Raw genomic sequence first — 26,381 nt, forward strand, 5'->3', positions numbered from 1 at the left:
TTCATTGCATGCTGTACTCCACAGTTTTAACGTTGTTGCTTTTAAATCCACCAACATGTGTCCAGGACGAACGTATGCCGTTCATTAAACTGTGCACAGAAATGACGGAATATTTTGTGCGAGTGTATTCTACCTACGAACTCGGTTTGTTCTTCGCGGGAAGGCTGGTTTCAGTATCAGACGATAGGTGGCTCTGCCGTAGGCGCGCGCACTGCCACCTTGAAGCGAGACCGCGAACGACGGCCTCAGTAGCACTGAACACGCTCAGCGGGAGAGTCGCTGGCAGCGCCATATTGAACTGCTCGCCAGTACCGCTGTTGCAGTGGACTTGTGTGTATAGTGCCGCGACGTTGCGGGCGCGTTTGTCAACAAGTTCCGTGTTGTTCGTATCGTACACGTTTCGGGCGCGAGTAGGAGACTTTAGATGAATGAAAATGCACATATAATAAAGCACAAAAACCTCGTAAAGTGCTTTTTGTTCGTATTTTTCAAATAATGGATTTGTTTTCGGATATTAAATATGTGACAGATGTTGATGAACATATTTTTCCATACAAAACCGAAGTAAATGAAACTCTGTTAGCGAATACCCCTCTACAACGGAATATTTAGCTGTGAAATGTGTTTAGTGTACAAATAAAAGTGAAAGTAACCGTTGTACAGCGCGTAACTTATACCAAAACAAACTTCCGAGCTGGTGGTCTGGCATGTGTTATTGATCTGAAGAAATGCAAATGCATTTTCTCCATATTTCGATTGCTGAGTACTAGTGAAAAAAATGTTCAACTTCATGAAGAAAGGCGGAGCCGAGAAGGAAGATAAGGAGAAAAGGAAGAAGGAGAAGAAGGAAAGGAAAGAAAACAAGAAGAGAGATCGTGGGCCCATGACAGCTGAGGAGCTGTTACGACTGGATGAGGTGAGTTTTTTATGCTTTATACCGGTAATTTACTACATACTACTGCAGTTTTGGGATTTGTATGCAGTAATGTTCGAATTAAGGTTTTTCATAATATTTATTTCATCGTTGTGATTGTCTTAGTTTCTATTGCTTACTATACGTGTGCCATTTGTTCAAGTGTCGACTTTTAACGTGACCAGCTGTGGAATCGAATCATATTGATGCAATAGACTGTTTAACTTGGGGAACGTGGTTGGGCAACTGTGGTGAAATGAGATGCTAACAAGAACGGAAGTACATTTGCTATGATACAAGTAGCAGCTTGTTTTCTAGGACAAACCATAATTAGTTCGCAGTAAATATTTGTTGATCTGTGATGTTACTGATTGATTCTCATTATTGCAGGACTTGATTTCAGATTTTTATCACATGTGGCTTTTGCGAACGGAACTTCTTAAAAAAAATAGATAGGTCTACAGATTGCCTGAGTTTAATTTTTAGGGCCAAATTTACTTCGACCCTTGGTGGGCATTGTGGTGTGTTCTCCATTTATTCTCTCGGGAGCATGATTTTCATTGGCGTAAGAGATTGAGTTTGACAGCGTCGGAGTTAATGAAAGTAGCTTAGCGCTGGCGTTTGAAGCGCGCGGAGGGGTGTGTTTACACACTTTGGCTGTAGGGGCGGAAGCCTGCAGAGGGGTGTTGGCACTGTCAGGGGCAATCGTTACTGCTGACGCCGCAAGGGAGAGCTTCGAGGCTTCAGTTTGGTGGCTGCAGTTGCGGCGCGCTACGGGACAGCATGTATCGGCTGCGCTTGGCTTCCTCCCGGAAGGGAGGTGTATTGCAATTTCCTCTTCGTTGCCTCGCCAGCCGGCAGGCGTGTTGAAAAGTTGCCCGTCATAACAATTTGATACCGGTGTCGCTCAATGTTAAACCCTACTCCGTCACCGGCGTCGATGGGTGGGTCTTTGATGAGTAAGGTAAGCTGCCAGCACGACGGTATGCGGAGGAGAGAGCGTTGTGTAGCAGCTTACTGCTTAGTAATAGCGCTGACATTAGCGTGTTAGAGCAGCGCGAGCTTCCGTATCTTTTAAATAGTGCCATTGTTACAGAACAGATCTTTCAACCAGTGGCTTAATCCGTTTTTGCAAGCATTCAGTTCACAATAAAACATTGAATCCGTGCTGTAGTAGTCCACGGTCTGCGCTTTTCAACCCTCCATCCCAAACTGCTTCTCCCATCGTCAACAGTATTCGCTCCTCATGGCGTGAGAAAGAGCTAAACTCTTGAAGGTGTTATAAACAAGGCCTAGTGTGGTAAGAAATAGTAACATCCTGCCGATAATTCAAAGAAAAAAGTCGTTGTTTTGGACTCAGAACACGTTTTCAAACAGCTCCATGTTGATATGAATTCGTTGGTTATCACGGTCATTCTCAGTTTCAATAAATATCTATTAGAACACTAAAACAACTGTACAACAGACATTGTCTGTTACAATGACACGGTCGAGCACTCAAAAGGATTTTACTCGGGCTCATGAAACGTTAAAAACCCCAGAATGTACCTGCCCGAGGACAAACGTAGAGACCGAAACTGGTTATGGCAGAAAACTGGCGTAACAGAAAGTAAAAGATAGTACCTGGTCGTAGACAAAATTACGAAGACATTGTCGGCAACAATTGTGAGAACATCTGAAGGCATGCGTGTACAGTTGCAACTTTTTTCGGTGTTGGTAAAGATGTATCAGCCACGGGGAGTTGTGACATATCTTCCCTTTGTCTTTTTACTTCAATACGTCTTTTTGGATCATGGGGTATAAACATTATGTTACAAAGTTGATCAGTGTACGCTGTATATCATAGTTTCTCGTCTAATTGAATGACAGTACTATTGCTATGGAGAAAATATGTATGGACACATACTATGCATGTTGGATAGTTAGAAATACCGAACGTAATTCGAGCCAAAATATGGTGTGCAGACTGGAACCCTAGAGTCCATCGAGAACTGCAGGCTCAGTTTTCTAAGGTTTATCTACATTAAAAAGCGTCCAAAAAGTAATCTTGCTACTCAGTGTATGAGCAAGAAGCATAAAATTTATTTTGCGTATGAGAACCACAAAATTCGAACTTTCCGTTATTCACTTACGATGCCAAAAACACAAAGACGCCGGCTACTCTTCAGTTGTGTTTGTAGGCAAGTTTTCATGGTCAGTGTATCTTATGTAACTTGCAGCAAAATACGGATAGATTTGTTTATTATTTAATGCACATTTTATGAATTTTGGAGCGAAAAGTGCGTTAAATATGATGCGAGAGCAGACATCGAGCTACTCTGGAAGTTCATATTTTTACACAACTCTTATTTCGCATTTGCATTCGTTGGCTTCCCAACTCATAACCTAATTCTGGGCTTCCAACGTAACCTGGATCTTATAACCCTGTTAACAAAACAGACTTCGGGAGCACTCATATGCTCTAGCCAGTTTTTGGATCATTTGTACCTTTTCATTTCATGGAATAATTGAGAGGGTCTTGTTACAGTCTTTAACGTACATCTACAGACGCACTGGCTTTCAACATTAATAATGCTTCAAAAGCTATTTACCACATAAACCGAGAATCCTGGATAGAAAATTCGGTATACATTACGACTAGTTAAAGCCTACGCGAGTGTGCTACTGCTTGTTGTACTGGAAGCACACTCAACAGCGAACGAAAAGCTTTGTTGGTGGCGCTGCTGCTTGTAATGGGGAGTAAACACTATGGAGAACACGCGACTGTTTAGCAAACATCGGCAGTCTGGCCTTTACAAAGTCAAGGCCGCGGCGTTCCGCTGCTCGGGCGCCATTGTACAATACTTCCGCGTCCCAGCCGCTGACGGCATTGTCGGACTCGGCGCCAGCAGAATACTGCATACTTACTGTACAGCGGTTCCCGGAGGAGAATTAGCTTCACGCCGCGTCCGATCCGACCGCATTTACTCGCGTTTTAAAGTTTAATTGATGTTACGGAAACCGGTCGGGTGACCTTGTTCCGAGTTCTCTGCAGATAATAAATCTGGCGAGTGCCTTGGTGCAGACATAAAAGTTTTTTTTTTTTTTTTTTCGAAATGCTCTAGGATTGAGCAATCACAGTTACACCAGAGACAGAGTTGGCCGCAGCAGCATTTATAGTTATTGTCACCCTGATTTTCAGAACACTTGTCATTTGGTGTCTTTTTGGCACATTATTACTTTCGGTAATTCAGATGATTGTACCATAACCTTTACACGATAAATGCGATTGCAATACCCTGTCCCCTATGCCCATCCTTTTACTGCATCTTTTTCTTAACTTATGTACGAAGATCATTTTTATTAGTTCCGCAAGATGTTTAAATTTATCGGCTCTCTCGTTTATTTGTTTATTTATTTATTTTTTATAAATCTCGTTTCCATACGCTTCTCTTTAAGTTGTTGGTGTGCGATGTATTCGTGCCTTCTCGTAGAAGATAGTGCTTCTGCATCTTGGGGTTTCTGTTCGTATTTGCTTCAGATTTGTGTTTGGAGAGGGCCCGCCTTGAGCGAAGCACAACTTCTGTATTTCTTTTTATACCCTAGACATGTTTCGCTGAAGTTTCAACATCATCCGTTTTTTTGTTCTTTCTTTTTTTTAAAAAAAAAACATTGACACGAAAGGTTACTTTGTGCAGGCTGTAACTTTAGCGAGACATATGTGAGGAATAAAAAGAAAAACAAGAATTGTGTTTTGCTCAAGGCAGAACCTCTCCATAAACAAATCTAGTGTTTCAAAAATTTTCTGAACGTCTCAAACTTTCGCTAGAGATGCTGGGCATTCCATTTTCTTTATAAACAAATTAAATAAGATAGCTGAGAAACCGTTTGCCTATATAACTCCTGTCTGAATCTCGAATGGCTCCCAAATTTCCACGTGAAATGTAAGTTTGGAGATGGTTTTCTTTAATATATGAGCGTTCTGCCAGAATGCAATCCATACAGAAGATTTATTGACAATAGGCCTGTTAACATGAAATCTCTTTCACATTATCCTGTTCAGTGATCTACTTCTTGTTCTACGATGTTTGAGAAGGCCTTTGAGGGAAAGAGACAGGTGTTTATTTATTTCGTACATTATGGCCTGTTAACTGTAATTTATCCACAGGCTGTATTCAACCTTACTCAAATTATTATGGTCAACACTGAGTTTTTTTTTCCGGTGCATCAGCAACTAATGAGACTGCAGTCATGTACTACTGCAGCTGATGATATTTGCTTGACATCACCATAGCTATCTTTGCTCTTAATTTAGAGAGCACTCACTATCACAACTAAGAATACATGTTGCCAGCAAAGTATCAAATCAAAGCACTGCGTAGAATGTCTAGGCAATATATAGAAGGCCTAGGACTTTTTGGCAAGGTTTAACTTAAGTTTTATTTAGTGTTTTCCCTCAGAAATGTTTAAAATGCCTAGGTAATGCTAGCTAACAGGTTAAAATACGAAATGGACACAGGCAAAGTATAAAATTACTATGAAATATTAAAATATGAAAACAAAATTGACTTATAATGAGGTAGATGTTTTTAATAGTTTTTTAACGATTGCTAATATGCAAAACAGTCAAAAAGATATCATTTAACAGTGATTAAGACTGTATAATACACAATAATTGAATCTGAACTTTCAATTTTTATACACTTCGACGATGTACCGGTACTTCTTTTACGATTTATATTTTCCAGAAAGCAGAACTCAAATGACATTTTGAATTGCAGATAACTTTTCTTTTTAACAGACACCTGGCATTTATTTTTGCACGTGCACTTCACAAATCCGCGTCTAGTCCCGGTAGATGGCTGAGTTGAAGCTGACGTGAGAGACACGTCTCATTTTAGCGAAAGTGACACTCTTGACACACCTCAACCCCAACCGACCTGGACTGAAACTGTCATGACAGTGATGTCTGCGGATCACGTAACTGTCAAAATAATTAAATTATCTTTCCTTCGTGCTTTGCTTTAAACGTAAACTGCATTTATTAAATGTCTAGACAAAGTATTAAACAAGATACATTTCGTACCCTGCCTAGTGAGTTTTGGCATTCTGTATATTGCCTAGGCATTCCAGATGATGCTGGATTTCACCATTTCCTGGCAATACTTAGTCTTCTACTACTACTACTACTACTACTCCTACTCCTACTACATAAAGGCTTTCACTGCAGCAAACTATACACTCCGCTTATACACAGTGTCCCAGAAATGTAGCGACGAACTGCGAAGGATAGTAGAGAGTATCTTGAGGAACTAATCGAGGATAGGAACCCGTGTCGGTCGTCACGCCACTTGGCCGCACCTTCGACAGCAAACGTGACTTTCTACGTTGATGGACCGTAGGCTGAAAGTCTCGCAATGTTGTTTGTTTTTCACAGATCGCGACTAATTGCCACTATCACCAGTGGAGAAGGTGGAGCTAGTTGCAATGTGGAAAGGCCTTGTCTCTCATGAATGCGATGATCTGTTGCCTCGGAGGATGATGCTTTCGGACACGGGTTTCCACCCACATTTTATGTTTCTCCTAGAACCGTCTAAAATCTTCATTGCTTTTCAGTATACAGGAAAATCTCCAGTGTTTTTTCTGTACACAGAAAACCTGTGTCATTCACCAAGGGGGGAGAGCACTGCATTCATAGGAGACAATACATTTCAACGCAGCAGGTAGCTTTATCTTAACCACTGCCGATCGTGGCAATCAGTCGCTATCATTGAATGACAGATCACGTTTCGAGACTTTCCGCGTACGGTCCGTCAGCATGCGGCGCCTGTAACTTCGACGTTCTGTAGCGTCGTTGGATGACGTTTCCGGACGCGTGCTCTTATCCTTGACTAGTTCCTCAAGACACCTTCTGCAACCCCTCGGAGTTTGTCGAAATGTTTCTAGGACAACTTTTATGCTTTCGTGCCAGCAACGCCACAAGGTTGCATTAATCTCACTGTGCGTCGGTCATAATGTTTTGCGTCGTCATTACGATTGAAAACATAATTGTGCTAGGGCACTGAGAACGATGCTACATTCACAACCAAAAACTGTGCCTTAAAATGGAAACAAACGAGGATTGGGACGTTAATAGTGGCAACTATTTACAAAATAGATACGTGTTTCAAAGTTTTAATGACCTTCACGGTAGTCACCAGCATTGTGTATAACCCGTTGCCAGCGATGTGGAAGTTGTAGGATACTCTTAGCAGTGCCAGTTGTGTTGACAGTTCGAGCGGCGCGGTCTATTGCCCAACGAATTTGTAGCAGTTATGAATGCCGTGAAGTGTTTCCTTCAGTTTAGAAATCGAGTTGAACTCACGGGGGCTTAAGTCAGCGGAGTGCAGTAGGTGGTATCGCACTTAGCAGACCCATCAGTCAAACAAATCAGTAACAGCTTGCACTGTACGTGCTTGATTAATGTCCTGCAATATGATGGTCAGGTACTGCAGAAAGTGTCATCACTTCTGTCTCTAAGCTGGTCGTTGGTTGTGTTCCAAAAATGAACAGCATGGAGACAAAAGTGATGACACTTTCTGCAGGACCTGACCATCATTTTGCAGGACAATTGTCAAGCACGTACAGTGCAAGCTGTTACTTGGTGGGGCAGCTAAGTGGCATACCACCTACTGCACTCCACTGACTTAAACCCTCGTGAGTTCAACTCGATTTCTAAACTGAAGGAAACACTTGACGGCTTTCGCTTCAGAACTGCTACAAGTTCGTCGGACAATAGATCGCGCCGCTCGAACTGTCATCACAATTGGCACTGCTAAGAGTATCCTACGACTTTCACATCGCTGGCAACGGGTTATACACAATGCTTGCGACTACTTTGAAGGTCAGTAAAACTTTGAAACACGTATTCGTTTTGTACGAGCTGCAAATAAATAGTTACCAATATTAAAGTCCCAACCCGCGTATTATGCAAGCTACATTTACAGAAACGCAACTGATGAAGCCGTAAAATAAACGAAATGCATCTGATTAATGTAACTCCCTCTTAAATTTCAGTACGCTTAGGACAATATAAGCAAATAACAGGGAAATCAAGGATAAATTTGGCAAAGGAATTAAAATTCAGGGAGGAGAAATAAAAAAATTACTGTTTGATGATGACATTGTAATTCTGTCAGAGACGGCGAGGTACTTAAAAGAGCAATTGAATGAAATGGACAGTGTCTTGAAATAAGGTTATAAGGTGAACACCAACAAAAGTGAAATAGGGGGAATGGAATGAGTCGAATTAAATGAGGTGATACTGATGCAATTGGATCAGAAAATAGGTCACCAAGAGTAGTAGTTGGGTTTTGCTATTTGGACAACCAAAGTAGAGAAAATACAACATGCAGAGAGAAAAGAAAGAAAAAAAAACAATCTACTCGTAATGTGTTACGAAATCCTTTCTGACGGTACGTGTCTGGAGGAGAGACTTCTTTGGATGTGAAACGTGGGCTACAGGCAGTTCAGACAGTAAAAGAAGAGAAGCTTTTGAAATATGGTGCTGCAGAAGAATACTGGAGATTGTGTGGCTAGATTGAATACAAGTGAGAATCAATTGCTATTTCACTTAGAAACCTGACAAATGAGGAGCTACTGGATCGAATTGGGGAAAGAAATTTACGGCACAACTTGACTTAAAGAAGGGATCAGTTGATAGGACATCTGCTGAGGCATCAAGGAGACGTCAGTTTGGTAATGAAAATAAATGGGGGGGGGGGGGTGGGAGGCAAGGCATGAATATTATAAGCAGGTTAAGTCAGCGTAAGTTGCATTAGATGTACAGAGACGATGAGGCTGGCACAGGATAGACCAGCAAGGAGAAACCAGTCTTCGGACAATTACAGATACAGGTTGTCAAACTAAACACCTTTCAGCTGTCTAGTTTCCAACCTTATTTTATTTGGCAACCCGTTTCAGCGTTTTAATACGCCATCTTCAGGCACCTGACCAACGTATAGCAAGCTTCTACCTCGGCTGTGATTAAAACAGGAGCCAGCAATATTGGTGTTAGTATATTTTTGATATGACGGTGGCGATCGCCTCAGCCCTGAGGCTTTAGAAAAAAAAAAAGTACTAATACCAGTATTGCTGGCCCCTGTTTTGATCACAAGCAATGTAGAATCTTATTGATTGGCGACTCCATGGAGTGTTCTGTGCACCACGACCAGATAATGGATATAATTGGAAGAAGAAACAGCATTGGTCGCTTTTTTTTTTGTTTTATTATCCGCAAAATCGATTTTCGGTCACTTAGTGACCATCCTCAGTGCTGTAATATACAATTAAAATTGATAGGCACTGGTATCAATTTTAATTGCATATTACAGCACTTAGGATGGTCACTAAGTGACCGAAAATCGACTTTGCGGATAATAAAACAAAAAAATACGACCAATGCTGTTTGTTCTTCCAATTATATAAATGTAGAATCTTCCTGCACGTGGCAAGAGTAGAACAAAAGCAAACTAGTGCTTTTCATTTATTAAAAAGAAGTTAAAACTATTTATTGCTAGCTTCCAGGTACACATCGCACGTTGCTGTGGTCATATTCATTCCAAAGATTAGTTTCTTTCAGCGCTTCGTATCTCTTCGTTCCTGCGCAACTACTGCAGCATACATGCATTTGAACCCGCTTACTGGAGCAAAACCTCGGCCTCCGTCTATAATTCTTACCCCTTGCTTCCCCAAACTTCCGTCCATTAGCCCAAATTAACTATTCCTTATCTCCCCAGTGGCACTCAGTACCTCCTCATCACAACCTCAGAGAAATAGAAAGTACGCTACAGATCGTTCCTGCACCGTCGAGACAACGCCCTGCGAATGTCCTTGTCAATCCAGAGCGAGTATTACGTAAAGTTAAGAATGACCCTAGTAGTAGTACACGGCGAGTTGTGGCCACTATCAGAATGAACAATTGTGTAGGCTGGCGAATACCACTTGAATACCAGCCGTATACGTGCCATGTAAGGCGAGTACACCTTCCGCCGGTCGACCACTGTGTATTGTGAATGTACGGCGGCTGCGTTTGTGGCTCTTCTCGAGACTCTGGCGTTAATCGATATACGATAGCCTCTGGGATAGGGACCATTTGTATACCCAACAGAAGGATCGCCTCAGTGCCACTGGCCCACAGTACAGCGTCAGAGTATGAATATTACGCACTTTACTCCAGCTTAGGCAAATGGAGCAAATCGGTTGGTTCTTAGCGCATTTGATTTGATCGACGATGGGTTCGATGGGGCTGGTGGACGCACCAAAAGTTCATGGGAACTTTCTCAGAAAACCCCAAAAAGGGTCCTTTACTACATTTTCCCCGTCACCAGAGGACCAAACCCCAGCCGAGAATTCCAAGACAGGTATGCAAGGCAAGTGGCTGAAATTTTTACAATGTACTCTTTAGATCCCGATCTCGAACAACAGTAAAAATTTTCTTCATGTCTTTACCCGTTTTCTAGGCACATAGGTTCAAAATTATCCGACTTATGTACGTAAAATACGCACGTAAAATCAGGCGTGAGGTGAAGACATAGTTTCTGAAGTAACGTAGCACGGAGAAATATGCTGTAAAGTGTCTTCCTTAACATTCAGGAACGCCTTATTGTAGTAATGAAGCACTTACAAAATTTTTGTGCATATTAAATCCAGTCTGAGGTGTAAAATTAGTTTTAAGTTATTTCTAGCTAAGTTTACAGACCAATATATTTCATATGACATGCATGCCGTGCTGCAGCAGGGAAAAGCAGTGAACCAGTGGAAAGATGCTCCTGTCAGAGTACAAAAATTGTGAATATTTTCCTGTTCGTTTAAAAGACTGGCTGAAAATTGGGGTACTTGCTGCTTCATTCTACCTTCCTCAGCATCTTTAAAAAAAATTGCAAGAATTTTGACGTGGGAACATATTCGCGCTTTTGTATGCTGAGAGAGAAGTAGTCATTGGCAGTGGCAAAGAACGGAAAAGTAGATAGTAGACAGGAGTTGTGTTATAAAGACAATGGAAGCGCGAGAGAAAGAGATGGACACAGTGGCGATGGACCATAGTTTACGGAGGCAGAACCATGCTAGGAAAACAGTGAAGGAGACAGTGCCAAAGGGGAAGAAATAAACAAAAGTAGATGAGAGTCAGTGATAATGAGTGGCAGAGTGTATGACGATGACAACGAGGAAGAGAGATATCGACAGTGAGTAGAGACAACCGAAGAAGAAATGAGATATTAGCATTATGAGAAAAATGATAAAATGATCGTGTGGTATTTTTGGCCGGGAGGCTGTGCTCGGGGAAGTTCGACCACCGGGTTGCAAGTCTTATTTCATTTGACGCGTTTCGGTGATGATATGATGATGATTAACACAATACCCTCTCCACGAGCTGAGAAAATGTCCAACCCGGCGGGGTATCGAACCCGGGTCCGCTGCATGGCAGGCAAGCACGTGACCACTCAGCTATGTAGGTGGCCGGCAGTAAAACACAGCAAGAGGGAGAGAGTGAAAATGAGAGGAGATTGCAGTAGTAGAACAGAACGAAGGGGACTGTGGCTATGACACAGGAGACACTGACATAAAACACAAAGATGCGTGACAGCAGTGCTTCGAGTGATTCCACAAAAAGCGTTTTCTGTTTCTAACAGCTTTACAACCGATGTCAGAAGTGTGGTTATTACTTTCAAGGCTAGTAGAGCTATTTCGTTTGTAACTCATGTTCCCTTTATTTTCTAGGATCATTCACGGAACTACTCAGGTACACATGAGACAGGATTCAGTCGTGAGGGTGTGAGTGAGTTGAAAACTCAACATGTATAATCGGATGGTAAACCCACTGCTTATGTGCATCGCTCATACCGAAATTCCAAAGCTTACACAATTATCCACAGGGCTCTGTTGTACGATCACCTTTTTTAGCACAAAGTGTGACTATTAAGAGACAAGTCTTTGTACCATGTATTGGCAAAGTAGGCAGAGAATTTTCCATTGAACGTACTGATTGCGATGTAGTTTGTGTGTGAATTGGAAGAAGTCCGTCTGCTTCATAATATTATTTTCATCAGTCCGTGGAACAATTCCTGTGCACTTGTGGTATAGCCTCACTGATTCTATTTAGTTTCAGAATTTGTAGAACATATGAAACTCGTGAGACTTGGAACAAGGAAGTGTAAAATCTCCTACTACAAGTAATGCAAAGTCCCGTGTAGATAACGCCAAAACACACTATATTTACTGCACTGTTAGCGTTAAATTTTCTGTACTTCATGTAACAGGGGTGCACAAACAAATTCGTGCGTGTGTGCACACACATTCGTACACAATATTTATAAAGGAATTGTGTGACCCACAATCTGAAAGATTTTTGGATGAATAAATAAAAACATACTTAATTGCAGGTTTTGTGTTCTGGTTTCGAACACGCTTGTGTCCAAAGATAACAGTCAATTAAATACTTCATCCAAAACAGAACGCTTTTTTAATTTTTGCATTTGGCCGACTATGGACCGCAAAGGCCTTGACTTCTTGGTTTCTCTTCTCCTCCCAGAACCTCTTCATTCTTTCGCTTATTTTTTTCCTCTCTCTTCCTCGGTAATGGTCAGTGTGGACCTCCTGTTTTGATGGTTTCTCTTGAAATGATTTTATACTTTTAAATCGGCTTCTGAGCTCTCTTCTATTGTGGGCCATCTTTGGCGTAATTTCAACTTCCGTCGTATCCCTCTTCATCTCAAAAAAAAAAAAAAAAAAGGGGGGGGGGCTCTGAGCACTATGGAACTTAATTGCTGAGGTCATCAGACTGTAGCGCGTAGAACCGCTCGGCCACTTCGGCCGGCTCTTCATCTCATTTACACATTTAGATGTAGCCTTTAACCGCACAATGTAGTTGAAGATCGTTTTGATCAGTCTGCATTTATTCATACTTAGTAGGTGCCCGTAGAACTTCGCTTCCTCATTGTGCCCGTGATCTTTCAGCGTCCTTGTATAGTTCTTCGTTTTCCCGCTTCTTCCAAGTCCCATCAGTAGTCTTCCGTGGTCCGAGTATTTTTCGCAGTGTCTTTCTTTTTGTCTTTTCGAGTTCTTAAAGTTCCTCTTTTATTATTTAAAATAAGACCCTCTGAAGCGTACAGTCCTTCAGGTTGTACTACCGAGCTATGGTGTCTGTTTTCGGCTCTGTAGGATAACGCCAGTTTGTTGTACTTGTTCTGCGTCAGCTTGTACGCCAGGTCTAGTTCTCTGGCTCTTTCCTTGTTTGCCTCCTTATCCAGTCCGCTGAGTTGGATTCATTTTTCCAGGGATTTAAACTTCTCTGTCCTCTTAAACTTCCCATGCTTTACTTCCATGCATCTCTCATTTCGGTGCCGGCACTCCATATATTTGTCTTAGCATAGGATATTTGAAGACCCGTTTTCTTGTTTATTTGAAGCAAATAATACACTTACCTGTCTCGCTCTGCACGGCTATGGTTGAATGTTCACACGTGGAATTATGTATCCAATTCCATGAATTGCAGCCCAACTACAAGAAGCAGCCTATGATACTGAGCTTGGCGAAGACACAACTCTGTAGAAAACGAACTGTGAATGTCAACTTCAGTTGCTATGAACACATGTTCGATGACTTCGCTTAACACGCTGTACGTTAGAGATTGATAAGAGCGCGACGGCGCGATGATTCAGCAACTGTCCACCGGAAGGGGAAGTAGGTCTTCGAGCGAGTCGGAGGTCAACACAAACACTCGTTCTCGTTCCATGCGCCGGTGCACCAGGCGTGGCTGTTGCCTCGTTTGTATGTGTCGATCTGTACCAACAGAAAGACAGTGGACGTTCCAGATCCCCAAAAATGAACGTTTAGTGGGATCGCCGTTGTCTTTACTACGCAATGTTACTTTACCTCCCCTGACTGAATGCAGTGATCCACCCCAGTGAAATCAGCAATCGTAATAGTAGCGAATGTTTTTTTGAGTTGTTGGCTCACGTATCGCAGGAAGCTTCATTTTCAAGCAGGAGAGAATACAAACGTCTAAAAAGTGAGATCAGCAGAAATTGCAAAATGGCTAAACAGGAATGGCTAGAGGACACGTGAGAGGGTGTAGAAGCACGTATAGCCAGGGGAAAGATAGATACTGTCTGTAGGAATGTTAAAAAGATCTTTTGGGGAAAAAGAGAAGCTGCATTAATATCAAAAGCTAAGATGGTAAGGTAGTTCTAAGCAAGGAAGGAAAAGATAAAACATGGAAAGAATATATAGAGGGTCTCTACAAAGGAAATTTCAGAAAGGGAAGAAGAAGTAGATGAGATGGAAGACACGATACTGCGAGAAAAAATTTGACAGAGCACTGAAAGATCCAAATCAAAGCAAGGCCCCTAGAGAAGACGCCATTCCATCAGATTTATTGGGATCCTTGGGAGGCCCAGACCTGACAAAACCAATCCAACTGGTGTGCAAGATGAGAAAGGGGAAACACCCTTAGACATCAAGAATAATGTAGTAATTCCAGTTCCAAAGAATGTATGTGATAAAAGGTGTGAGCACTACGGAGCCGCCTGTGCAATAAGTCATGGTTGCAAAACGCTACTAGGAGTTATTAACGGAGTAATAGCAGAATGTAGAAGCCAATCTCGGGAAAGATCAATCTGGGTTCCGGAGAAATGTAGGAGCACGCGAGGCAGTACTGACCTTACAACTAATCGAAGAAAATGGTTAAAAAGAAAAAAGGCAAACCTACGTTTATAGCACTTGTAGATTTAGAGAAAGTTTTCGACGGTGTTGCCGGGAATACATTTTTTTTACACCCTGAAGGTAGCAGGGCTAAAATACAGGCAGCTAAAGGTTATGGAGCCTGTATAGTAATCTGATAGCAGTTATAAGAATCGAAGGACATGAAAGGGAAGCAATGATTGAGAATGGTGTGAGGCAAGGGTGGTTGAGAATGAAGAGAAGCAAGGTTGCAGCCTGTCCTCGACGTTATTCATTCTGTACATTGAGCAAGCAGGAAACGAAAACAAAGAGAAATTTAGAGTAGAATTAAAGTTCAGGGAGAAGAAATAAAATTCTGTCAGAGACAGCAAAAGACTTCACAAGAATGTTTGAACGGACTAATAGTGTCTTAAAAAGAGAGGAATAGCATCGAAAGTAAAACAAACATAATGGAATGTCGTCTAATTAAATCTGGCGGCTCTGAGAGAATTAAATTAGGAAATGAGAAAATAAAAGCGGCAGATGAGTTTTGCTGTTTGGATAGCGAAACAAGTTACGCTGGCCGTAGTAGAGAGGATGGTTCAAATGGCTCTGAGCACTATGGGACTCAACATCTTAGGTCATAAGTCCCCTAGAACTTAGAACTACTTAAACCTAACTAACCTAAGGACATCACACACACCCATGCCCGAGGCAGGATTCGAACCTGCGACCGTAGCAGTCCCGCGGTTCCGGACTGCAGCGCCAGAACCGCTAGACCACCGCGGCCGGCAGTAGAGAGGATATCAAATGCAGACTTATTGTGAGCAAAGCGTGGCTGAGAAGAGGGATTTGTTAGCGTGGAATGTACGTAAATTTAAGTGCGAACGTCTTTCCAGAAGATATTTGTGTGGACTGTAGCCTTGTACGGAAATGAAACGTGGAGGATAAGCAGTTCGGACAAGAAAAGAGTAGAAGCTTTTGAAATGTGATGCTGTGGAAGATCAAGTAACTAATGAGGACGTTCTGAAGCGAGTTTGGGAGAAGAGAAATTTATAGCAGAACTAGAGTAAAAGAAGCGTTCGGCGAAAGGACACGTTATGATTCGTCGTCGATTAGTCAGTTTGGTATTGGAAGTGGGGTAAACAGCCCCAATGGATGAATACAGTAAGCAGCTTCAAATGGATCTAGTTGCAGTATTTAGCCGAGGCTTGTACAGAATGGACTAGCATGCAGAGTTTCATCAAACTAGTCTTCGGGCTGAAGATCACTCAATAACAACCATCACCAACTGAATAGCAACAGTTTCCTTCTCACAAAATATGTAAGACTGCAGAAGGAACGCGCAGGAGGAAAGTAGTTCTCAGTTTTAGAAAAAAATGAAGCCCTAAGTGCACACGTGATTGCCAACTGAGACTTTTTTCCGCTTTTTGTTCAACAAAATACGCAGAAAAATAGTAGCTCAGTAATGCCAAAGTAACACATCATTTTACAGGCTGAGCACAACATTTAGTTACCCTCGCTATTATTTCGTGCATTCGTTTGTCATGTCACAGCAGAAAATTAATTCAAGGAAATATTACTACCAATAAACATTCCAGAGCACTTACACTGTCATTTCCGTTGCGGAGAGTTATTCCACGGAGAGTAGAACTAAACGTGTTTGTGACTGTGGTTGTAAGTCCGCCACACAACTCGTAACGTTTGCTAACTTCTTCCCCTATGACGTGGTCCCGTAACGCGTTTTCCCATGACGATTGCTCATAGCTGCGCAGTGACCATTCCAGATGATTAAGCGGTTGGTCGAATCACTTGCTGCCACAAACGACATTAACACAGCCCGTGACAACAGCGTCACACCCGTCTTGCGCTGTAAGTTTCCGGGAGGGGACCGGGCTGAGAGACGATGTTCCTGGTGCTGCGGAGTTACTCGCTGAGGAATGTCATGTGATTCAGTCAGGCGTCAGGGAAAGAGGACGTCGTAAATTACAGTTTCGCTCGTGTAAATTGCAGTGTATTATCGACCTCTTCAGAGAAATTTCTTTATTCTGTATTCTACTTCTTATACAGGATATTGTTGCTCGTTTCGATTACATCATTTTTCCTGATGAAGCGAACTTTTGAGATATAAGAATTCCCCCTCAAGTCTCATGACGTTTTAGCATGTCATTCTCTTATTTCGCCAACAGTTGCGTACATCGTTACTTGGTGCAAGTCTTTCAAACGAGCCAAAATACGAAAGCGCACGTGTCGTGTTTTGTTGTTGGTGGCGGTGCTGACGATGTGGATGAAGTGGTGGTGGTGATAGAAGGCAGAGTGTGAAACCTGGCCGTTCCTCTGAAATAGCACCAAGCCCATATTACAGTGTAATACCGGCCCAAGGACGCCGATGATATAGCTATCGTGCGATGGACGGATCACCATCATCTGTGTCCGCAACTCGTGCTCTAGTGGCTAACGTTGCTGCCTCTGGATCACGAGGTCCCGGGTTCGATTCCCGGGCTGGTCGGGGATTTTCTCCTCCCGGGGACTGTCATAATCATTCGGGTAGTGGCGAGACTGGAAATGGAAAGATTGGTACTTGTACGGGCTCTGATGACCACGATGTTGAGCGCCCCACAAATCATATCACCGTCAACTGTGTCACATGTTTTTAATGCGTGAGTCAGTTTGGAAAGGCTTCGAATTTAGCCCAGGACGTAGGCGTGCAGGCTCGTAATGCGGAACTCTACGGCATCACTTCTCGACTTGTGTCCAAATGCTGCCAATAAAAAGGTCTCCCACAAGCAGAATATGAACCATCTGCTTCCGAATTGAGCCTTAACGGAATTTAGTTATTGATTGAGGCCGTGTATACTTTTAAGTCAAAGCGTTTCCCTTTTACTATTTTAAAACCGAGTTAGAAATCCCATGTCTTGCGATAAATGTTTCCACACAGGACATGTACGTGCAGAAGGAAGAGATCTGCGACACCGCAACATAGAATTACACGTTTTGTTATATTTCCTATCGGCAACAACAGAATAAATCCCGTTGGACCTTACTAATGTGCTGCGAAACCCGAACCAGTGCAACACAGGATCGCTTTTAGCGAGCATTTCCCATATTCGGATAAAGCTTTCTGAAACTAAACTTGTTTTCTGCGCATGTTGCAACTTGCCTCCTATGAATATGTAAACAGTTTGCCCAGGAATGGTCAGTATTCAGGGATACGACAGGGACGAGCATGCAAAACAAAGAAGTCTAGTGAACGCGGACCCTTACGCATAAATTAAGAGCTATGAGCCCTTCACATTCGATTCTGCGAAACAAATCTCTTCTACTGTAGACTCTTTTCTTTCCACATTTTGAGAGGTGGTAGTATGGACCAAAAGAAGAGAAAGAGTCCAGTAAATATGAGCTATAATGTGCGTATCTGAAGAGCTATGATCATTTGTTTATCTCAGCAACTGTGAAACATATCTCTCCTACTGAACAAGTTCTCATAGCTCTAAAGGCATGATTTGAGACCATATGTTTCCCAGCCTTTTTTGCTTGGAATGACCGTTCCTGTCAAATCTCTGAACATCGACCATTCCTTCTAGGACATCCTGTATAAGCACATGAGACAAAAAGTTTGTCACCCCGCAGAAGACATGACGCTGATATCGTGTGAGAGAACCTCTAGTCTTGTTAAAGGTCTCAATTTAGTGATAAAGAGCGTCCACAACCTTCTTCACATATGTCGTATCCCGCTCTAGCGACACATTTGGTACTATATCCGGGAGGGATACCAAAGAGTGACGCTGTGTATGGTCACGTTTCACCCATTCTACATCTACACGGATACTCTGCAAATCACATTTGGTGCCTGGCAGAGGGTTCATCGAACCACCTTCACAATTCTCTGTTATTCGCGCACGGAAAGAATGAACACCTATATCTTTCCGTACGAGCTCTGATTTCCCTTATTTTATAGTGGTTTCTCCCTATGTAGGTCGGTGCCAACAAAATATTTTCGCATTCGGAGGAGAAAGTTGCAGATTGGAATTTCGTGAGAAGATTGCTGATTGGAATTTCGTGAGAAGATTCCGTCATAATGAAAAACGCCTTTCTTTTAATGATGTCCAGCCTAAATCCCGTATCATTTCTGTGACACTCTCTCCCATATTCCGCAATAATACAAAACGTGCTGCCTTTCTTTGAACTTTTTCGATGTACTCCGTCAGTTCTATCTGGTAAGGATCCCACACCGCGCAGCGGTATTCTAAAAGAGGACGGACAAGCGTAGTGTAGGCAGTCTCCTTAGCAGATCTGTTACATTTTCCAAGTGTCCTGCCAGTAAAACGCAGTCTTTCGTTAGCCTTCCCCACAACATTTCTGTGTGTTCCTTCCAATTTATGTTGTTCGTAATTTTAATACCTAGGTATTTAGTTGAATTTACGGCTTTTAGATTATACTCATTTAGCGTGTAACCAAAGTTTAACGAGTTCCTTTTAGCACTCATGTGGATGACCTCGCACTTTTCGTTATTTAGGGTCAACTGCCACTTTTCGCACCATTCAGATATTTTTTTCTAAATCGTATGCAGTTTGTTTTGATCTTCTGATGACTTTATTAGCCGATAAACGACAGCGTCATCTGCAAACAACCTAAGACGGCTGCTCAGATTGTCTCCCAAATCGTTTATCTATATAAGTAACAGCAAAGGGCCTATAACACTATCTTGGGGAACACCAGAAATCGCTTCTGTTTTACTCGAAGACTTACCGTCAATTACTACGAACTGTGACCTCTCTGACAGGAAATCACAAATCCAGTCACATAACTGAGACGATATTCCATAAGCACGCAATTTCACTACAAGCCGCTTGTGTGGTACAGTGTTAAACGCCTTCCGAAAATCCAGAAATACGGAATCTGTCTGAAATCCCTTGTAAATAGCACTCAACACTTCATGTGAATAAAGAGCTAGTTGTGTTTCACAGGAGCTATGTTTTCTAAACCCATGTTGAGTGTGTGTAAATAGACCGTTTTCTTCGAGGTAATTCATAATGTCCGAACACAATATATGTTCCAAAATCCTGCTGCGTATCGATGTTAACGATTTGGGCCTGTAATTTAGTGGATTACTCCTACTACCATTCTTGAATACTGGTGTGACCTGTGGAACTTTCCATCCAGTCGTTGGGTACGGATCTTTCTTCGAGCGAACGGTTGTATATGATTGTTAAGTATGGAGCTAATGCATCAGCATACTCCGAAAGGAACCTAATTGGTATACAGTCTGGACCAGAAGACTTGCTTTTATTAAATGATCTAAGTTGCTTCACTACTTCCACGTTACTCATGTTGTCAGCTGTTCTCGATTCGAATTCTGGAATATTTACTACTTCGTCTTTTGTGACGGTATTATTGCAAATAGCACCGGACATATTGTGTGCGATTAAGATCGCGTGATTTAGCAGTCCACTTCAGCTGCGATAGGATGCCTGAGTGGTCTTCAAAACGAGCTTGTATGCTCACAGCTCCGTGAGGACGGCTTTTGTCGTCTTGGAAAAGTGAGACTCCGTAGCCAACTCATTACAAAGATGAAGAAGAAAGGGCAACAGTTGACGACCGAGAATGTTCAAATAAAAATCCTGGTTCATGTTGACGGCAGTCTTACTGAGTGGACCCAGGTCATGGTACGAAAAACACCCCCAGAAATCACAGAATTATCTTCATCCCGACCACATTGTGAGTTAAACGCCACATTGGCTTGTCAGTGCACTAGACGGTTTCCATCATTGGAGAAGAGGCAAAAATCGCGACCCGTCGGACGATCCACTACATGACTCGAGTCAACTACAGTCCAGTCGCTGTGTTGTTTGGCCAACTGAATACATGCAGCTGTACGTGACGCTGTAAGAAATGCCCATGGAGTGGTACCCGACTCCAAACATCTAACACATGCGGTACCCTTCGCAATGTTGGCTCGGGGATTCGTTGAGATGAACTTGTATTCACTGGCAGTAACAATTTCTGTTGGGTTTGAAATCGATTATCATCGACAAAGCGTGACATTCGTCTCCAGACCCATTGACGAGTAGGATCGCTTTAGGACTAACGTTGTTACGCCGTATTCCATTGCTGCTTGTGCTGCAAGATTCCTTGTAGACACGTTTAACATTCCGCATTGATAGAGCAACAAATCGGACAACTTCGTTAACAATATATGATTGTCGTCACGTCCAAGCATGATAGCTTCTTTTTGCCATTGCGACACACCTCTGCGGCCATTCACGTTGCTGGGCTACCTGAAACATACACGTCACTTCACTGCCATGACTTACGTCAGAAGTCGATTCTAGCGTGACTAGCTGGTAGTAGTTCCACATGATCTGCACCGCTCCAAAGTGATCCATGTGCTCATTTAAGGGGTTGAGCTTACATGTACATGGTGCCTGAAATCTTTTGGGTGGAACTGAAACAGGTGACAGTGGGCCCACAGCCGATAATATTGTGGTAGGGAACAAGCGGTCTGAAATGCACATTTATTGTGTTGAGGACATACGCAGTGTACCCGCATAACAACAACCCAGCTCTTAGTAATTGTTGAAAGCGACAATCGCCAGTCTTACTGCAACAGCACATGCAGTTCTGCTGCACACTCGCAAAATTCCTGAGTGTCTGTTGCACACCGGAACATACAGCAGGCCATAAACAACAAACATCCCCAACCACCAAGCAGACATACTGTAAACAGCTGAGAACATAGCACGTGTGTCATGTAACGATCTTATTCATCTCACCTGCACATTAACCTGTGCTGCACGAACACCACTATCCCTGGTGTCACGTTGTCCATTACATCAGACAGTTTGTGATGTCCCATGGTGCGGTGTGTTACTGTGTACAGTGTATGACGCGTTGTCACGGATGGAACATTACTCATCACGAGAGATGGCAGTCTGCATTTAATGTGTGGTGTGGTAGATGTAGAGCACGTAAAGCAGCATGAATGTGCAGAGGACGCTTTCCCAACAGGCGACATCCAAACTGGAAGAAATTTATCTCACAAGGGGACCCTCCATACTGTAAATCACGGATTTTGATGCGTTTCAAATATGTTGTAGAGGCACTGAGTACCTGGCTATCTGGTTCTTTAGCGACGGGCCTTGATTTTTGAGAAAATCGATTTTGAAGTTCATTGGGCGCTTTGTATACCCGTAACATTAGATATATTTCGAGCAAGTCAGCGTAGCGTAGCGGTAAAGGTTCACAGCTACCGCGCTGGAGGTACCGTGTTCGAATCCTGCTCCCATATGTTTTTTTTATGTATACAAGAACCGTCCGGAAAATTTGGTCCTACCGTTCAAAAACGATTAGACGAATTAACTGGGAAATACAGAAATGAAGTCGTGTCCTGCACGAAATCCGGAAGTTCACGAAACTGGTGTACGAAGAATTTTTGCGTTTTATAATTCTTCTGTACGTGGGACAGAATTTTTTTTTTTTTTTTTTGTACATTATCGATTCATAGGGAAGGCAAACCGATTCAACTTTATACGATCATCTATTCACTGATGAAAGGAAAGCGAGCACCTGTACCCTAAAAGTGGTCCCGCCAAAGTGCACTCCTTGTTGCCAGGACTGCGATATTTACTTTTACCGACAGGTGAAAATCTTCACGAAAATTATTCAGAATGCTCCCGACATGATGAAAGACAATAGAGAGATAGCTTCTAGGGAAGATTCGATAAAATTACATTCGTTAATCCTACATCGATTCAGCGCACCTAATTTTGAAAGCATGATTAGATACGAATGGTTCGCATCGAAATTAGCGGATGAAAAAGAAATCTTTTTAAATGCAAAAGAATTGTGTTTCCCGGTATGGCTCATAAAGAAACTGTGCGCCTGCAAGACGGTTGCTTTCATAAAATCCGCGTGGTGCTGCGAAATTTTGTGCTTCGGTTGTTTCTATGATAACCGACAATATTGTTCTGGCACATCATGCAATGTGGACGATGAAAAGTAAGATTTTGTAATATTGTATGACAGAAAAAATTAATAACTGCATATATCTTTATAACTTCTCACACCTTACACTGTTTGTTGATATTCTTCGAAATAAAATTGAAAAATTCGGTCGATTTTGAAGAAAAAACGAAAGTACATGAGCAGGCTTCGAACACGGTACCTCCAGCGCGGTAGTCTGAACCTTTACCGCTGCGTTACGCTGACTTGCTGGGAATGCAAGATCCCAATGAACTTCAAAAACCTATTTTCTCAAAAACCAAGGCCTGTCGCTAAAAAACCGGATAGCCAGGTACTCGGGTACATTATATATATATATATATATATATATATATATATATATATATATATAATTCTATATTTGAAGCGCATCAAAATCCATGATTTACAGTATGGAGGGTCCCCTTGTCAATGGATACCATCTTATGAGAGACAGGGTCGTTGACGCCAGTGAGAGGCAGCAGGCTTCCTGTCGAAGACATGTCCCGATATCAGACTTTGATGAGATCGTGTTGATCAGCACCCAGTAATAAGCACCACTCAACTTGCTCGTGAAGCACACATTTCGAAGGCTACAGTGTGGAGAGTAATGATGAAGCAGGCTCAAAACCCCTATCATAAAAAGGGTGTGCAAGCACTTGGACCAACGGATTTTGATACTCCTGTCAGTCTGGAATCGCACGACCGCTACGGTCGCAGGGTCGAATCCTGCCTCGTGCATGGATGTGTGTGATGTCCTTAGGTTAGTTAGGTTAAGTAGTTCTAAGTTCTAGGGGACTGATGACCTCAGAAGTTAAGTCCCATAGTGCTCAGAGCCATTTTTGATACTCCTGTCGATGGAATTCCCACTGCAGTGCTGTGTTGCGGAATTTCGTACAGTTTGTATTGTTCACGGATGAAGCACCATTCACCATGGTGGTGTTTTCAAGACTCACAACAGCCATGTGTGGAGTGAGGACAATGCCAACGATTCTCTGTCAAAGTATGGGTGGGTATTGTCCAACATCATCTGTAAAAAATTTATTTGCTGTCTCCTTGTCACCTGATGTTCCGGCGAGGTGTGTGTCACAGTTCTTGGGGACTGTACCCCATGTTGTCTGCGAAACAATATGGTTGCAGAATGATGGTGCACAAGCTCACTTCGATGTTAATGTCTGCGAGCCCCTGAACAACACATACCTTCATCTTTGGGCTAGAAGGGGACGTCATGTCCCATGGCCAGCGTAATTACACCTCTGGACGTTTTGCTTTGTGGTTAATTGAAGATGTTGGTGTATGAAACTCCCGTCGAAACAGATGAAGGAAGACCTGGTTTCTAGGGTCCAAGCAGTCTCTCTCTTGGTACAACGGACACCATCGAACTTGGAGAGTGTGCAGCAGAACTTCAAACTTCATGCGTCATCGTCATGTTTCCACTGAAACTAGTGGTCATCACTCTGAACTATTAGTATGAGCAATGTTGTCGTTTCGTGGTGTATGCTGTGTATGTCCTCAGTACAATAAATATACATTTTCAGCCTTTGGTTCGCCATCTCGGTGTCTATCAACTGTTTCAATTCCACTCAAAAGGTTTGAAACACCCTATCTTAACGAATCCGTAATTCTCTCACGCTGGAAACAAAGACAGTGAAATTTATTTTAGAAATAACTGTCCGTCATCTGCCTGTAATTGACTTTATCTACAACTTGTTGAGAAACCCCACATTGCCGAGGTATCTATTTTAGCTGTTGAATTTATTCTTTACTTATAAATCTTCTTTGTATACAGGGTGTTACAAAAAGGTACGGCCAAACTTTCAGGAAACATTCCTCACACACAAAGAAAGAAAATATGTTATGTGGACATGTGTCCGGAAACGCTTACTTTCCATGTTAGAGCTCATTTTATTGTTTCTCTTCAAATCACATTAATCACGGAATGGAAACACACAGCAACAGAACGTACCAGCGTGACTTCAAACACTTTGTTACAGGAAATGTTCAAAATGTCCTCCGTTAGCGAGGATACATGCATCAACTCTCCGTCGCATGGAATCCCTGATGCGCTGATGCAGCCCTGGAGAATGGCGTATTGTATCACAGCAGTCCACGATACGAGCACAAAGAGTCTCTACATTTGGTACCGGGGTTGCGTAGACAAGAACTATCAAATGCCCCCATAAATGAAAGTCAAGAGGGTTGAGGTCAGGAGAGCGTGGAGGCCATGGAATTGGTCCGCCTCTACCAATCCATCGGTCACCGAATCTGTTGTTGAGAAGCGTACGAACACTTCGACTGAAATGTGCAGGAGCTCCATCGTGCATGAACCACATTTTGTGTCGTACTTTTAAAGCCACATGTTCTAGCAGCACAGGTAGAGTATCCCGTATGAAATCATGGCGGTGAATCGAAGTAGTACAGTACATACTGACGAAACTAAAATGAGCTCTAACATGGAAATTAAACGTTTCCGGACACATGTCCACATAACATCTTTTCTTTATTTGTGTGTGAGGAATGTTTCCTGAAAGTTTGGCCGTACCTTTTTGTAACACCCTGTATAAAATTTGAACTAGTATGATTGCTTCACTAACATAAGAGAGAGAGACATAGAGCCGACCTGGTGAAAAGCGACTGGCACTGAGGTTCACGCCCACAACACGCAGCGTCTGGCCTTCTGCTTTGTTTACAGTCATGGCGGAACGTAAACTTACCGGGAATTGTACAGCTTAAAGCGAAATGGTAAATTATGAGGATTAAGTGGGATTCGAGATGTTAAAACTCTCGCCTGCAAAATATCTACCTGACGTTACATTGGAGAGAACTTTAAAATTCTGTGAGTGAAGAGGTCTGAGAAGGAAGATAATGCTTCCCTTGATCAGAGTTATGTTGTGCCTTGCTGTAGGAAGGAGTTTCCAAGGAGTGAGTTAAAGTCTGATGTTCTCGAGTTGCAGCAAGTCTTGCCTCATAGCTTCATTGGATTTTTTGATTGTATAGTACTCAGACTTTTATCCATTCCGTTGTATTCAAAAGGATTCAAAAGTTTTCTAGGTACTTTTGTTTGTGAACAAAACGAAATCAAAATGTAATGGGTAGGCACCCATATACAAAGCAAACTTACTAAATTCGTTTCTCCCATCAAAAAATATATACAAATCCTAACGAAAGCAGCAAAGCAGTATCTTTAAATTTTTAATACACACAGAAAACTCAGTAAATCCGTATATTATAACCGAGTGAAAATTCAGAATTAGTTTGTATTCTCAAAGGTAAGATTGCGGCTGTCACTGACATAAACTTCCGAAAATAAATCCGTCACTCAGTTCTTTTTTTTTTTTAACTAACAGCGTCCTCTATTGGTTCTTTGATGTGCCACGCCATTAGGATTAAATACCCGAAATATTAAGCCGAACACACGATTTTAGATAAAGCTTTTGATTGGGATATATGTATTGTTTTATTTCAAGTTCTGATTCTGATGAAATAAAGCCCGTATTTTGCCCCATGCTACGATCAAGTTCCTACGAAGATCTAGTGATAATTCATCTAGTAGTTTTGGGGATTAGCGTGTTCAAACAGACGGCCATGACTATTTTAGATGAAACTTTAAATCGCGGTATCTTTTTTTTTTTAGTTCAGTTTTAATGAAATAAAGCGTTTACGATGCGGCAAGCCACGCTGAAATTACCGATGAAAACCCAATAGAAATCCATCTAGTAGTTCTGGAGATTAACGTGCTCAAAGACAGACATGACGGTTTTATTCTTAATATAGATAAGTGCGGGTATTTTGGAGCGATGGCAGTATCATC

The 26,381-nt window shown here is 42.2% G+C and overlaps 1 protein-coding gene across 1 annotated transcript in view; it reads left to right on the top strand.

The window, feature by feature from the left end:
- Positions 1-261: 261 nt before the first annotated feature.
- The window catches only part of LOC124712411 (unconventional myosin-XVIIIa), a 1,310,522-nt gene continuing 1,284,402 nt past the window's right edge, over positions 262-26,381 (top strand). The window contains exon 1 of the mRNA XM_047242706.1: positions 262-916. Coding sequence (XP_047098662.1) covers positions 779-916 — 138 coding nt within the window. The 5' untranslated portion in view covers positions 262-778. The remainder of the gene's footprint in view (positions 917-26,381) is intronic.

Source organism: Schistocerca piceifrons, chromosome 8 (assembly GCF_021461385.2).
Source record: "Schistocerca piceifrons isolate TAMUIC-IGC-003096 chromosome 8, iqSchPice1.1, whole genome shotgun sequence".
Taxonomy (NCBI): Eukaryota; Metazoa; Arthropoda; class Insecta; order Orthoptera; family Acrididae; genus Schistocerca; species Schistocerca piceifrons.